This window comes from Tachyglossus aculeatus, chromosome 3, assembly GCF_015852505.1.
Source record: "Tachyglossus aculeatus isolate mTacAcu1 chromosome 3, mTacAcu1.pri, whole genome shotgun sequence".
Lineage (NCBI taxonomy): Eukaryota > Metazoa > Chordata > Mammalia > Monotremata > Tachyglossidae > Tachyglossus > Tachyglossus aculeatus.
Genome location: NC_052068.1, coordinates 57,095,663 through 57,111,992, shown reverse-complemented (window position 1 = coordinate 57,111,992; position 16,330 = coordinate 57,095,663). Strand labels below are relative to the sequence as shown.

General features: G+C 44.2%; 1 protein-coding gene across 1 annotated transcript in view; it reads right to left on the bottom strand.

Annotated features, from left to right (window-relative positions):
* EGFLAM (EGF like, fibronectin type III and laminin G domains) overlaps positions 1-16,330 on the bottom strand; it is a 153,141-nt gene that overhangs the window by 97,607 nt on the left and 39,204 nt on the right. Inside the window, exons 2-6 of the mRNA XM_038743854.1 lie at positions 11,763-11,872; positions 11,327-11,410; positions 8,160-8,186; positions 6,439-6,556; positions 5,022-5,157 (exon numbers count right to left, since the gene is read on the bottom strand). Coding sequence (XP_038599782.1) covers positions 5,022-5,157; positions 6,439-6,556; positions 8,160-8,186; positions 11,327-11,410; positions 11,763-11,872 — 475 coding nt within the window. The remainder of the gene's footprint in view (positions 1-5,021; positions 5,158-6,438; positions 6,557-8,159; positions 8,187-11,326; positions 11,411-11,762; positions 11,873-16,330) is intronic.

The following is a 16,330-nucleotide window of genomic DNA, read 5'->3' as shown; positions in this document are numbered from 1 at the left end:
GCTTGAAGGGAGAAAGAAAGCTAGTTTGGCAGATGTGTGGAGGGAGGGTATTCCAGGCCAGAGGTAGGACATGGGCCAGGGGTCGACGGCGGGACAGACGAGAACGAGGCACAGTGAGAAGGTTAGTGGCAGAGGAGTGGAGGGTGCAGGCTGTGCTGTAGAAGGAAAGAAGGAAGGTGAGGTAGGAAGAGGCAAGGTGGTGGAGAGCTCTGAAGCCAATAGTGAGGAATTTTTGCTTCATACGAAGGTTGATATGCAACCACTGGAGATTTTTGAGGAGGGGAGTGACACGCCCAGAGCATTTCTGTAGAAAGATAATCCAGGCAGCAGAGTGAAGTATAGACTGAAGCTGGGAGAGACAGGAGGAGGGGAGATCAGAAAGGAGGCTGATGCAGTAATCCAGTCGAGGTAGGATGAGAGATTGAACCAACAAGGTAGCGGTTTGAAGGAAGAGGAAAAGGCAGATCTTGGCGATGTTGTGAAGGTGAGACTGGCAGGTTTTGGTGAAAGCCTGGATGTGTGGGGTGAATGAGAGAACGGAGTCAAGGATGGCACCAAGGTCGCCGGCTTGGGAGATGGGAAGGATGGTAGTGCCATCCACAGTGATGGGAAAGTCAGGGAGAGGACAGGGTTTGGGAGGGAAGATAAGGAGTTCAGTCTTGGACCAATTGAGTTTTAGGTGGCGGGAGGACATCCAGGTGGAGATATCCTGAAGGCAGGAGGAGATGCAAGTCTGGAGGGGGGCACAGAGAGAACAGGGGAGGAGATGTATATTTGTGTGTCATCTGCATAGGGATGATAGTTGAAGCCATGGGAGCAAATGAGTTCACTGAGGGAGTGACTATAGATGGAGAACAGAAGCAGACCAAGAACTGCCCCTTGAGGAACCTCTACACTTAGTGGATGGGAGCGGGAGGAGGAGGCCACGAAGGAGACTGAGAATGCACGGCCAGAGAGATAAGAGAAGAATCAGGAGAGGATGGAGTCCGTGAAGCCAAGGTTGGCTAACCTGTTGAGATACCCAATATGGGGTCTGCCCCATTGGGTGCTCAGTATAGTACCAAGCTCTGCACACAGTTGAATATTATTGAGGGAATAAGCTCCTCACCCCCACTTCAAAGAGCAGGATTGCACAGTGAAGAATTTCTGGCTTAATCAGGGAAGGACTCTTAGAAGAGATGTGGTCATAATAAGGCAGGGAGGAAATACAGATATATAGCTGATATCCAGAATATCGAAAGGCAACAACTTAGAGAAGCAGCGTGGCTCAGTGGAAAGAGCACGGGCTTTGGAGTCAGAGGTCATGGGTTCAAATCCCAGCTCCAGCAATTGTCAGCTGTGTGACTTTGGGCAAGTCACTTAACTTCTCTGTGCCTCAATTACCTCATCTGTAAAAATGGGGATTAAGACTGTGATCCCCCCTGTGGGATAACCCGATCACCTTATAACCTCCCCAGTGCTTAGAACAGTGCTTTGCACATAGTAAGCGCTCAATAAATGCTATTATTATTATTATTATAACAACTGAATAAGTGAATACTTATTCACTTACATTGCCAAGATCCGCCCTTTCCTCTCCATCCAAACTGCTACCCTGCTCATTCAAGCTCTCATCCTATCCCGTCTGGACTACTGCACCAGCCTTCTCTCTGATCTCCCGTCCTCGTGTCTCTCTCCACTTCAATCCATACTTCATGCTGCTGCCCGGATTACCTTTGTCCAAAAACGCTCTGGGCATATTACTCCCCTCCTCAAAGATCTCCAGTGGCTACCAATCAATCTGCGCATCAGGCAGAAACTCCTCACCCTCGGCTTCAGTGCTCTCCATCACCTCGCCCCCTCCTACCTCACCTCCCTTCTCTCCTTCTACAGCCCATCTCGCACCCTCCGCTCCTCCGCTGCTAATCTCCTCACCGTACCTCGTTCTCGCCTGTCCCGCCATCGACCCCACGGCCCACGTCATCCCCCGGGCCTGGAATGCCCTCCCTCTGCCCATCCGCCAAGCTAGCTCTCTTCCTCCCTTCAAGGCCCTGCTGAGAGCTCACCTCCTCCAGGAGGCCTTCCCAGACTGAGCCCCTTCCTTCCGCTCCCCCTCGTACCCCCTCCATCCCCCCATCTTACCTCCTTCCCTTCCCCACAGCACCTGTATATATGTATATATGTTTGTACATATTTATTACTCTATTTATTTATTTATTTTACTTGTACATATCTATTCTATTTATTTTATTTTGTTAGTATGTTTGGTTTTGTTCACCGTCTCCCCCTTTTAGACTGTGAGCCCACTGTTGGGTAGGGACTGTGTCTATATGTTGCCAATTTGTACTTCCCAAGCGCTTAGTACAGTGCTCTGCACATAGTAAGCGCTCAATAAATACATTGATGATGATGATGAATAAATAAGCAGAGAATGTGAATTGCTGTATATATTTAGGTAGTTAGGATAGCATGACTTAGGGTGCCGGAAATTAATCAGGAAAGGTTTTTGGAGGAGGTGGCATTTCAGCAGAGCTTTAAATTTGGACAGTGCAGAGGTCAGAGGATCCCTCCACTCCAAGAAAGACACTCTTTTTTATGGTATTTACGCATTTACTATGTGTCAAGCACTGATCTATGTCCTAAGTTAGACGCAAGTTAATCAGGTCATACACAGTTCCTGTCCCTGGGGTTCACAGTCTAAGGAAGAGGGAGAAAAGGTGCTCAATCCCCATTTTGCAGTTGAGGAAACTGAAGTACAGTGAAGTGACTTGGCCCAGGTCCCTAAGCAGGCAAGTGGTGGAGCCAGGATTAGAACTCATCCTTTATCCATTAGGCCATGCTACTTCTTGTGCTCCTTTCTGAAGGGGAATGATGGAGAACAGAGAGAGAGGAACTTACCTAGTTGCATTTTAGCAGAATCTATCAGAACCTTAATAATAATAATAATAATAATTTGAAGTGTTTACTATGTGCCAGGCACTGTACTAAATGTTGGGGTAGATACAAGAAAATCATTTTGGACACTTCGCTTGTCCCTCATGGGGCTCACAGTCTTAATCCCCATTTCACAAATGAGGTAATTGAGGTACAGAGAAGTGAAGTGATTTGCCCAGGGTCACAGAGCAAACTAATGGCAGAGGCAGGATTAGAACCTAGATCCTTCTGACTCCCAGGACTGTGCTCCACTCAGAAGGCCATGCTGCTTCTGAACACTTAAGGGAACCTCTAGATTAAACTGCCAAACTAGTTTCCAGATCCATTTAGGACAGTTAGCCTAAAACAGACTCATTTTGCCTGGACAGTTTCCTGCTGTAGTGACATCTGTTTTACTTCAATTAATCAGATGTTCCCAATCGAACTCCCACAGGCTCTGGAGGTTGAGAAGAGTTTTCAGTATGGCAATTCCTTTCCACATGTTTAGTTTCTCTGGTGAAGATTACTGGTTCAGTAGCAGACCAAGGCTTCACAACCTTAAGCTCCCTGAACTATTTCCATTTCATCTTTTTTCTTTTCTACTACACTGAAACCTGAAATGGAATACTTTTCCCCCAAAACACAAGAGTCAGACCATTTGCCTTTTTAGTTTTCAGGTTCCTAGAGTAATGTACTGCCTAATACTCATGTCAATCAATCATATTTATTGAGCACTTTCATTCATTCATTCAATCGTATTTATTGAGCGCTTACTGTGTGCAGAGCACTGTACTAAGAGCTTGGGAAGTACAAGTTGGCAACATATAGAGACAGTCCCTACCCAACAGCGGGCTCACAGTCTAGAAGGGGAGCTCACACGTACCTACCCTGGTAAAAGGCCTTGTGCATAGTAAGTGCTTAACAGATATCATCATTAATAACGACAATAATAATAAAATGGGGATTCGATACCTCTTCCACCTCCTTCTTATACTGTGAGTTCAATGAGGGATGGGGACAGAGTCTGACCTGATAATCTTGAATCTACTCAGTGCTTTGTACAGTGTTTGGCCCATAGTGGGCACTTAACAAATTCCACCACAATTATTATTATGCAGGAAGGGGTGGGGGCCAGTTGGTTTCTCACCAGATTTCTGTCCTCTCTCTCCTTCCCCTGCCTTGTTAACTACAGAGTGGTTTGGCTCGGCAGACAGGACACTGCTTAAGAGGTCACATGGAAGATTAATCAATGGTGTTTATTTTATGCAGCACTTGTGTGCAGAGCCCTGTACTAAGCACTTGGGAGGATTAGGAGACATGCCTTTCCCGCCCCACATCACCTGTGTATATATGTACATAGTTATGATTTTATTATTCTATTTTATTAATGATGTGTATATATATATCTATAATTCTATTTATTTGTATTGACGCTATTGATGCCTGTCTATTTGTTTCATTGTCTGCCTTCCCCTTCCTAGGCTGAGGGCCTGTTGTAGGGTAGGGATTGTCTCTATTTGTTGCCGAATTGTACTTTCCAAGTACTTAGTAGAATGCTCTGCACACAATAAGCGCTCAGTAAATACGACTGATTGAACGAATGAACATGTTCCCTGTCCACAGCGAGCTCACAGTCCACAGGGATGTCATGAGCCAAATGATCAAAACCAAGCAACCTGAGTCTCCAAAATAGAGGGAAGCACAAAGATACATGAGAGGACAAGTGTGTCTTCACTTTTTCAGAAATGGATTAGAAAGACCCCACCCACAGATTCCCACACTAATCTCTCTCTCTCTCTACATACACACACACACACACACACACACACACACACACACACACACACACAATTCCATGGAGACAATGGGAGTTATCACTCTCCATAGCAATTTGAACCAGACACTCACCTTACAAGACCTGAGAGCTTCCAGTCAAGGTTGAAAAGACCCAAAATGGCAGGCCTGTATCCTGTTAGCTCTCTGAAGCTTGCCCTCCCCATTAAAACTCCTGGCCCCTTGTGCCCCTGACATTCACATTAACAATTTGGCCTCAATCACATACATAACTATATATGTACTATACATATTTACACATGCACTGGCATTTGAAGTCTCATCCACAGAATTACCTGAGAAATTCCATAGAATAATACTGGATGGGTGAACTGCCTTCACTGTCTCCAGGCTTCCATGACAGGGCGACCTCTGAATCAGATATCACAATCCCCTGAGGTGGATAAGGGGGAGCAGGGGCCATGCATGTCTCTGCACAGAAACAAGAGCAAAACTGAGCCATGTTATAGCCACAGGATCAGCCTTATGAGAATGCTAAATAAGCATACAAAAACATAAAGACTGTATGCCAAGTAGCTTGATTTACATATGTGTTGTTCATAGGTATTGGGACCATATGAACTGATCTTTTATTTTCTTCTTCTAGTTATGCTACCTGGAAATCCACCTCTGCTGAGTCCCAGCCATCTGGCCTAGGAGAGCACAGTTCACTCTGTTAAATATCCCACCATGTTCCTGTTATTTTACTATTTTCCAGCTTCCTGCCCTCTGGCTGTGGGAAACTTGGAGTTTTGATCCCAGCGGAGAAGAGAAACTCAGAGATTTATACGGATTATCAGGAAAGATGAAACACCCTCCATCAACTCTGTCTAATCAGTTTCAACCACTCAATCAGCTCTCCCCTTCCCACTTTACTCTGCTGACCTCCTTCTACAACAGCCTGAACACTTCACTCCTCCAACACCACCTATTTGCTACATCTCCATCTAGTCTACTTCACTGATGACCCCTAATCCACGTCATCTTTCTGGCCCAGAACTCACTCCCCCTTCATATCCAATAGATTACCACTGTCCCCATATTCAAAGCCTTACTAAAATTACATCCCCTCCAAGAATACTTCCCTGACTAACCTTTCATTAAACCCACCCTTTTCGTCCCCTCTTCTGGGTCCTCTGACTCTGCACCTAAAACACTCTGAGGCGCATCCCATCCTCAGGCTCAAAGCACTTACATACATCTCCTTATATTCTATTGAATCCGCTGCTGTACTAAAATAAACTGTACTTCTTTTTAATGTCTGTCTCTCCCACTAGACTTTAAGTTACTTGAGGGCTAGAATCATGTCTACCAATTCTATTGCACTGCACTCTACTGTGTGGGTCACAAGGAGCAGTGTGATCTAGTGGCAAGAGCCTAGGCCTGGGATTCAGAGGATCTGGGCTCTAATCCTGACTCTGCCACTTACCTGCTGTCTGTAACCTTTGGCAAGTCACTTTATTACTCTGTGCCTCAGTTTCCTTATCTGTAAAATGGGGATTCAATGCCTATTCTCCTTCTCAGAACTGTGACTCCCATGTGGGACAGGGACTATGTCCAACCTGATTAAGTTGCCTCTCCCCCAGTGCTTAGTACATAGCAGTTAACCAATACCACCATTATTACTACACTCCCAATCACTTAGTACAGTGCTCTGCATTCAATAAGCGCCCTATAAATACCATCAATTAAGGATTCCGGTGAACGTTTTACCTGGGAATAAAGTTGTGATGTGTCGGGGTGAGCTGGGTCGGCCTTTTCCTGCCCAACCATAAGCTCCCACACTCACACGATATGGTGTGCCGGGTTTTAAATTCCCAATCGCCACTTCCTGTCAATGGATAAAAAGAAAGACACAAAGGATAAGCAGGTCTTTTGTGTATTCCTGAGAAAGGGTTTTCTCTGTCCCTATTTGGACAACTCTCCTACACAGGGATCACTGAAGGTCTGTTTTTATATCTAAAATGATGCAGCAGTATCAGGGAGAAGCAAATTAACAGGCTTCGTAATAAATTGAAGCAGGGGAATCTCCAGAACATCCTGGAACCCCTGCTTATAGGTATTTAGAAATTACTTTCGAGAGCTCGATGCAGTCCACATCATTTGGCTACAGGTGGGACAGGTATACTCTTCCTTTGGGTGATGTGCCGCAAAGTTGGGATCTTTATCCCTTTGTTAGTGTTAGTAAGCACTTAGTACAGTGCTCTGCACACAGTAGGTGCTCAAAAAATATGATTGAATGAATTAGGGCACTGCAGCCCTCCAGGGCTTGACACGGAAACTTAATGCATGCCACAATTATTGTTATTATTATTAGATGCCCTTTCTGAGAAGGGAATGAAGTCTTTGTTAGTGCACAGGTTGTGTCTTTGGTCCCTTGTCTTGGTGAGCAAGAGAGAAATACTTTATCGACTCCCCCAGATGCCTGCTGAAAAAATGGGTCCCTCTAGGTCCAATAAAATACTTAGAATCAACTACCAAGGCAGTTCTCTTCCTTTAGCAGTTCCAAACCACAAAAAACAGGGTTTGACTGTACCATTAACTAGCAGGTTAGGGTCAGGGTCATCATCATCAGTGGTATCTATTTGACACTTACTGTATGCAGAACACTCTGCTAAGCACTTGGGAGAGTACAACAGAGAAGCAGTGTGTCCTAATGGATAGAGCACAGGCTCAGTGTGGCTCAGTGGAAAAGAGCATGGGCTTTGGAGTCAGAGGTCATGGGTTCAAATCCCATCTCCTCCAATTGTCAGCTGTGTGACTCAGGGCAAGTCACTTCACTTCTCTGTGCATCAGTTATCTCATCTGTAAAATGGGGATGAAGACTGTGAGCCCCATGTGGGACAACCTAATCACCTTGTATCCACCCCAGCGCTTAGAACAGTGCTTTGCACATAGTAAGTGCTTAATAAATGCCATTATTATTATTTTTATTATTAGGAGTCAGAAAGACCTGGATTTTAATCCTGGTTCCACCACTTGTCTGCTATGTGATGTTGGGCAAGTCACTTCATTTCTCTGTGTCTCAGTTCCCTCATCTGGAAAATGGGGACAAAGACTGTGAGCCCTATGTGGAACAGGGACTATGTCCAACCTCATTACCTTGTATCTACCCAAATGCTTAGCCCATAGTAAGTTCTTAATTATTATGAACAGTACTAGAAACAGCACTTAGCCCGTTGCTCTGCACATAGTAAGTGCTTAATAAATACAAGGTCAGCCAGCAGACAAGTGTTGCAGCTGAGATTAGAACCCAGGTCCTTCTGACTACTAAGTTCATGCTCTATTCTCTAGGTGCTGCTGCTTTATTGTATGGCATATGTATGGCAGCTTAACAGATATTCAAAGAAGGCCTGTATGTTTAAAGATTTTGGATGTCTTAGAAGGAAAGACCAGCTAAGGTTTGGGTTACATTACAGATGTAAGACACTTACAAAGACTGCTTTGCTCTCCAGGTGATCCTGAGGAGAAAAATAGAGAATACAATCAGGAAATATGAACAGAACATTGCAATACATGCATTCATATGTAGAGCGCTACCATTCATATAATTGGTTGATTAATAAATAGCACTAATTGATTTAGGAGGAGACAACACAAGGAAAAGACATGGTCTTTGCCCTCGAGAAGCTACCAGTCCAGTGGAGGAGACAGGCACAAAAAGTGTGCATGTACTAGGGAAACAAGAGGAAAAGCATAGCTCTAACAGGAGTATAGAAAAATTACAATATCTGCTGTTGGGTGGGGACCGTCTCTATATGTTGCCAACTTGTACTTCCCAAGCGCTTAGTGCAGTGCTCTGCACACAGTAAGCACTCAATAAATACGATCGAATGGATGAATGAATAAATTAGTAGGTAAGCAAATGCCAAGGATAGCTACTGGAATAACATGACTGGGGCAGGTGAGGTGGGAGGGAAATGTGAAAATTTGCTGAAGACGACTTCTTGGGGAGGTGAGCTTTGAAGATGAGAAAGCTGTGGTCTGATGGATTTAAAAGGGGAAGGAGCCCCCCAGGCAGGGGAAGGAATATCAGTCATGGGTTGGAGGTGGAACTGAGAATGAGGTACAGTAAGAATCAATCATATTTATTGAGAGCTCATTGTGTGCAGAGCTCTGTACTAAGCACTTGGGAGAGTACAACATACACACTCCCTGCCTACAATGAGCTGACAGTCTAAGGGGAGCTTACAGCTAGTTCTTTTTTTCTATTCATTCATTCATTCAGTTACATTTATTGAGCGCTTACTGTGTGAAGAGCACTGTACTAATTGCTAGGAAAGTAAATTTTGGCAATATATAGAGACAGTCACTACCCAACAACGGGCTCACAGTTTAGAAGGGGGAGACAGACAGCAAAACAAGTAGACAGGTGTCAATACTAAAAGATATTGGATTGGAAATATGTCTGCTAATTCTGTTGTATTGTACTCTCCTAAGCACTTAGAACAGTGCTCTTCCAAAAACCCCCCAAAGAAGCACTGTCCCATCTCTCATTAAAAATCCAAACCTAACCCTCACAGAAGCCCCTTAATTTACTCTGACCTCCAGTTGTAAATCTTTTCCTGAACATTATTTCATCTCTAGACTGCAAGCTCACTGTGGGCAGGGAATATGGCTGCTACCTGCTAACTGCTGCCTCAGTTGGATTGTATTCTCCCAAACACATAGTACAAGTGGTCTGCATATAGTAAGTGCTCAATAAATACCACTGATTGATTGATTTATTGATCCAAACCCTAATACTGGCTCTAACCCCAGCCCTTTAATCCACAATTCAGGCACTAGAAGAGGAGCAAGAAATGTGCATTAGAAGGTTGGCCACTCAGCACGATGAGTTGTGCAGTCATTCTAGAGATTAGCATGATTATTTGGACTGGATTTAGAGGATGGCTTAGTATTAATAATAATAATAACCATAGTATTTGTGAAGCACTTACCATGTGCTAGGCACTGTACTAAGCCCTGGAGTGGATATGGGCAAATCAGGTTGGACACAGTCCCTGTCCCAAATGAGGCTCATAGTCGCAGTCCCCATTTTACAGGTGAGGTAACTGAGGCCCAGAGAAGTGAAGTGACTTGTCCAAGGTCACCCAGCAGACAGATGGCAAAGTCAAGATTAGAACCCATGACCTTCATTCATTCAATCGTATTTATTGAGCGCTTACTGTGTGCAGAGCACTATACTAAGCACTTGGGAAGTACAAGTTGGCAACATTATAGAGATGGTCCCTACCCAACAGCGGGCTCACAGTCTAGAAGGGGGAGACAAACAAAACATATTAACAAAATAAAATAAATAGACTAAATATGTACAAATAAAATAGAGTAATAAATACGTACAAACATATATACATATATACAGGTGGTGTGGGGAGGGGAAGGAGGTAAGATGGGGGGTGGTGGGGAGGGAGAGGAGGGGGAGAGGAAGGAGGGGGCTCAGTCTTGGAAGACCTTCTGACATCCAGGTCTTTTCTTAGAGGGAGAAAGATGGGAGAGCTGGAAAACCCGTCAAGAGCAAAATGAAAAATTTACCCAATTGTCAGAGAGAAAAAGAGGGTGCAGAAAGAATGTAAAATAGACATGAAGTGAGGAGAAAGGTGGGATAGAGACAAAGGAAAAAAGGGAGAAGACTAACCCTTAAAAAGTGCAGCCAAATGTATCATTCTCCCCGCTACTGAAGCCGTCTTTGGAAGGATTTCAGTTTGCCAGTTTTCTTTGTCTGCCTCTGTGCTCTGACTTCTGCTACTATTATGTACACTACTATTTGTACATCAGATCATCAGGTTGGACACAACTCATGCCATGATTGATTTTACAGATGAGGTAATTGAGGCACAAAGAAGTTGTGACTTTCATTCCTTCAATTGTATTTATTGAGCACTTACTGTGTGCAGAGCACTGTACTAAGTGCTTGGGAAGTACAAGTCGGCAACATATAGAGACGGTCCCTACCCAACAATGGGCTCACAGTCTAGAAGGGGGAGACAGACAACAAAACATGTAGACAGGTGTCAAAATCATCAAACAGCAGACGAGTGGTAGAGCCGGGATTAGAACCCAGGTCCTCTGATTCCCAGGCCTGTGCTCTTTCCACTAGGCCATGATGCTTCTCAATTCTCAATAGAATATAGTTCCAGCATATATTCCTAAATGTTCCCATTGCAACACTCTGCATATAGCATTCAAGTGTCGGTTTCCCCCCACTGGTCACTTTTGTACCTCTCCCAAGTGCTTAGTACAGTGCTGTGCATACAGTAGGTGCTCAATAAATACCAGTGGTTGATTGACAGATGTCCAAAGCATGATTCTGCACACTATAAGAACTTAATAAATACTGATAATGATGATGGTGGCAGCTTGGAGATTTAGGTGTGTGTCTCACACACACACACACACACACACACACACACACACACACACACACACACACACACACACACACACACACACACACCAACTTCTCATCTCCCCTCCCCGAAAGGGGTCAGGGACATTCAAATTACTAAAGCCAATTCCTGGCTCTCCATTTCCAAGCCCCTGACATATTAAGCTTTCACAGCATACTCCAAGGGACCATGAAACAAAATCTGATACTCACCCTCTTGAGCATGTCTTGGCTGATGGGCACATCGAGTGACAGATGTTTTAGGAGTTTGTCCCCCCCATCCTCAGAGTAAAACACCTTGAAGATACAGAGGTCACCGAGGTCAACTTCAAAACATATGCTTTCCTAATCCAAAACACATACACCCTTCCATCCTAGAAATCACCTTCGCCAGTTCACAAACAATGGAGACTAGTTGGTCAACTCAATCAATGAAACATTCACATGACCACATTAACAAATAATAGCACGTACACTGTTCTGAGATGTTAGGCATCTTTCAGAGTATAAGCCATTACCCTAAAATGACCTCGCTAGCGAGAAAGGGCCTAAACTGGGATTGCCAGAAGAAAAGTAAGGTGGGGTGGAAGGACAATTATTGCATACATAGGAGAAAAGCGGGAGCACATACTCAAAATTTAGTACTTACTGTGTACCCAGTGATGACCTTCACCTGATGCCTGGGCATTTGCCATTGAACTTTGAAAGCTGTACAGTTTAAGGCCTCCAGCAGAACGTCCAGAGGAGGACTTGGTCTGTCTGCATTAAAGCAAAATGACATGGAATCAGGAGCTCGAAATAGTGGTTAAGGTAGTGTGATAGGAAGGCCTTCTTCCCCAGACCAGCTTCTACACACTAGAAACCAAAGTGAAGAACTGGTTGGTCACGCAAACTTCAGCAGGACTAGGTCAAAGCTTTGCTATGAACACTCAAAATTTGTTTCCATCAATAGTGTCAGTATTTATTGAGTGGCTCCTGTTGTCATGTATGTACATGTTACATACAGAGCCCTCTATCAGGAGTACCCAGCTTCGTCAACTCCTCCCTTACTTTCAAGTCCCATGTTCAGCCCCTTGCCAAATCCTGTCGGTTTGTCCTCCAGCACATTTTCAGGACCTACTTCCTCTCCAATCAATTGATCAATGGTATTTATTGAGTACTTACTATGTGCAGAGCACTTTTCACTGTAATACACTAAAAGGCTGACCACAGTGGTCCAGGAATTTGCTCTAACTCTAGACTGTAAGCTCACTGTGGGCAGGGAATGTGTCTGTTATATTGCAATACTGTACTCTCCCAAGCACTTAGTACAGTGCTCTGCACACAGTAGATTGATGGACTATATTCCACCTTGACTACTGCATCAGCCTCCATGCCTCCACTCTCTCCAGGCCATACTTTTTTATGGCATTTATTAAGCACTATGTGGAAAGCACTATTCTAAGCACTGGGACGGTTACAAGATGATCAGGTTGTCCCACGGGGGGCTCACAGTCTTAATCCCCATTTTACAGATGAGGTAACTGAGGCACAGAGAAGTTAAGTGACTTGCCCAAAGTCACACAGCTGACAATTGGCAGAGCCGGAATTTTAACCCATGACCTCTGACTACAAAGCCCGGGCTCTTTCCACTGAGCCATGCTGCTTCTCTACTTCTTTCTGTTGCTCTGATCATTTTTCTAAAACATCATTCTGCACACACCTCCCCACTCCTCAGAAATCCTAAATGGTTGCTCCCCAACCCCCGCCCGCATCAGCACCCAATTCTATGCATTGCTCCATCCTAAAATGAGGTAACTGAGGAACAGAGAAGTTAAGTGACTTGCCCACAGCAGCAGACAAGTGGTGGAGACAGGATTAGAACCCATGACCAATGACTTCCAAGCCTGCACTTTTTCCACTCAGCCTAGCTGCTTCTCTGGAGTGTGGTGATTCCCCACACTCCAACTCATATAAACCCATCAGCCACCTCCAGCACATTTTCTTATGCATATCCATCATCAGCACTTTGGCATATATGTTGAGTCAACTGTACCATTCAGTCATTTAGCATGATTAATCTATCTGAAGGTATTTCTTGAGTCTCTCTCCAACTAGAGTGCAAATTCCTTGTGGGCAGAAAATGTCACTGTTTCGTATTTTGATGTAAATGGAATGGATATTTTACATTGAACAAACACTGGTGAGCACTGACCAGACAAGAGGCCTGAAACACAGACCTTGCCCTCAAGGAACTTTCAATCTGGTGGGAAGAGAGGCATAGAACCCTCATTTTACAGATGAGGAAACTGAGTCTCAGAAAAGTGAAGTGACTTGTTCAAGGTCACACAGCAGGGAAGTGGCAGAGCCAGGAGTAGAACTCAGGTCCTCTAACTCCAAAGCCTGGGCTCTTTAATAATAATGATGGCATTTATTAAGCACTTACTACGTACAAAGCACTGTTCTAAGCGCTGGACTGTTCTTTCCACTAGGTCAAGCTGCTTTCCTGTCGTCAGAAGAAAGTCCCCTAATTCTAGCCAAAAATGCTTAGTGAAAATGCTTTTTTTGGTGGTTTTGGGACATGTAGTTAGGTGGCTTCAAACCTTGTGTTAAAGTTTTTCCAGAGCTCCACCAGAAGGAATTTAAGCTCGCTAAAAGGATTTACCAGTAATGAGGACTGTTAAACACTAGCCTGGATTACCTACAGAGGTTGAGAAATCTCCTTAACAAGAAGTCTGGGTAAACAAGTGAGTTTCTCACCTGCCTAGGAAGATTCAGAGCAAGAGCAACTTTTCTGTCCCTTCCACACCCTCCATCTTGTCTGAAGGCAGAAATCTTCAGGGAGATTCTCCCTCTCTCTCTACCCCCAACCTCCCACCCCAAGCATGCCAGGCAAACTCCTGAAAGCCACTGGGGCCCAAAGGCAGGAGTAGTGAAATATGAATCAATCAACTGTATTTATTGAAAGCTTACTGTCTGCAAACCACTGTAACTAAGCACAGAACCACACCGAATTCAGTCCACATAATGAGGCACAGAAGTGAACAATTTGCTCAAGATGCACATGTTCATGGCAGATTAAAAAAATACTTAATTCTTCCTTGACCTCTTCATCTACAGTCTAGCTGAAAGAGATCCTGCAGAGGAAACTACAATGTTTACTAAGACCCAAACGAAATCATCTTAAAGGTCATTACTATTCACGTGGCCAACGTAGAAGAGACTCATCCCAACCAGTGGTAGCCAATGGACGCGATTTCTAGAGCCAAATACGGACGGATGTTTGACATCGAGCCACAACTGGTGAGCACAGGCCAAACAATAAGAGCAAATTATAAACCTCACAAAACTGTTCCCTGAAAAGTGGGTGCTACAGCATGAAATTCTCCTTCCATAAGGTGAAAACTGTATTTCAACAAATGAGCCCAATTGCTTTGTGCTCTATGAGGAAAAATTATCTGCTGAACCCTTTTTTCTTTGGAGATCTCTCTCAGGTCCTGTTGCTCCTGGATTTGCTAAGCATTTAGGCTTTATACTGGAAGTTCCTGAATAATCAAGTCAATCTCCTGCAATATTTTTTTTTAAATCAAATACTTCAACTCAGCTTTCTGAAATCGTTAAATCTCTCATGCAATTCACTTTGAGGTTCAATTCATAAAAATATCTCAAACACACGGAAAGGAAGAACTATCATCGTGGCAGAAATACATTGCTGGCTGCCTAGTTATTAGTTTTTCACAAAATGAACTGAATTACTCACTGGGTGAGAGGAAAGAAAACTTCTCAGGCCAACTAGAAATCACCAGGAAGTCCTGAGTAGAAAAAACATTACATCTTTTCATCTTCTAGAAGCTCATTCCAACGATTATTGCTCAAGGAGCAATGAATGAGTAATGAAGCATCTGCTCCAACACAGGTCTTTTCCAGAAAGGCAGTGGATACAAGACAGCAGCTAAAACTTGGACTTTTGAGGCAGATGATGCTCTTTTCTGCATCCGGTGAATTTCAGAGCCTTAAAGAACATGGATGGACTGTGGTGTGTTTTCATCCTGCCCATTGCTCACGCTATTCACTGGCCTACAGCTCCCATCCCCTCCTTCATAGCCCTCCCGAAATTCCACTCCATTCAGGAAGCTGTCCGTGAAAAAAAATCACACCACAATCCTCAAACCAACAGCTACTTTTAGTAGCACTTTTCTATTTATGCCCAACTTCAGCAATTACACACACACACACACACACACACACACACGTGTGCGTGTGTGTTTTGTGGCTTAGTGGCATGAGCATGGGCTAAGATGTCACAGGATGTGGGTTCTAATCCTGGCTCCACCACTTGTGTGCTGTGTGACCTTGGGCAAGGCACGTAACTTCTTTGTCCCTCAGTTACCTCATCTGTAAAATGGGGATGAAGACTTCTAGCCTCATGAGGGACAACCTGATTACCTTGTATCTACCCAAGTGTTTAGAACAGTGCTTGGCACATAATAAGCACTTCACAAATACCATTATTATTATAAACCTCACTTCTTCTGCTACTTTGCCCTGATACCATTGGATTATTTTCTACCATGCCCTCAGGATTGCAACTGGAGAGTTTCCAGTACTCTACCAGTCTCAGCTGTGGGAGGGTGAGTCAAGCAGAGGTATACCCATTCCAGTCCTAGCTTGGGCAGTGCCTAGAGAGTGGAAGGCAAGCTGCTCTGTACACAGTAAGTGCTTAATAAATACGATTGAATAAATGAATGCTACAAGTCAAAACTCACCCGTGCAGGGCAGCAGCAGCTTTGGAGAGAGTCGGGGTGGAGACTCAAGTTTACTGCATGGAAGAAGGCAGTGGTAAACCACTTCTGGATTTTTACCAAGGAAACTCTATGGATCCACTACCAGAACAATTGCAAATGGAGTGTGGGGCTTTCTGGGAGAGATGTGTCCATAGAGTTGCTATAGGTCAAAGATAACAGCGTAAGACAAGACAAGAGGTCCTCTCACACTCTGCAATTACTGAAATTTGTGTCTGTCCCACTTAGAATGAGAGTCCTTGAGGACAGGGAACAAATGTTGTGCTTCTGTTGTGGTCTCCCAAGTTTTTAATATGTTGCTTCACAATCAATAGGCACACATTTACATATCCCAAACTGATCAATAGCAGCCCCTGCCCAGGGCCCTCTCTCTGGTGAAATCTTCCCAGCCAAGGCCTGCTCTGAATCACTAGCACTTTGAGGACTTTGTCCACCA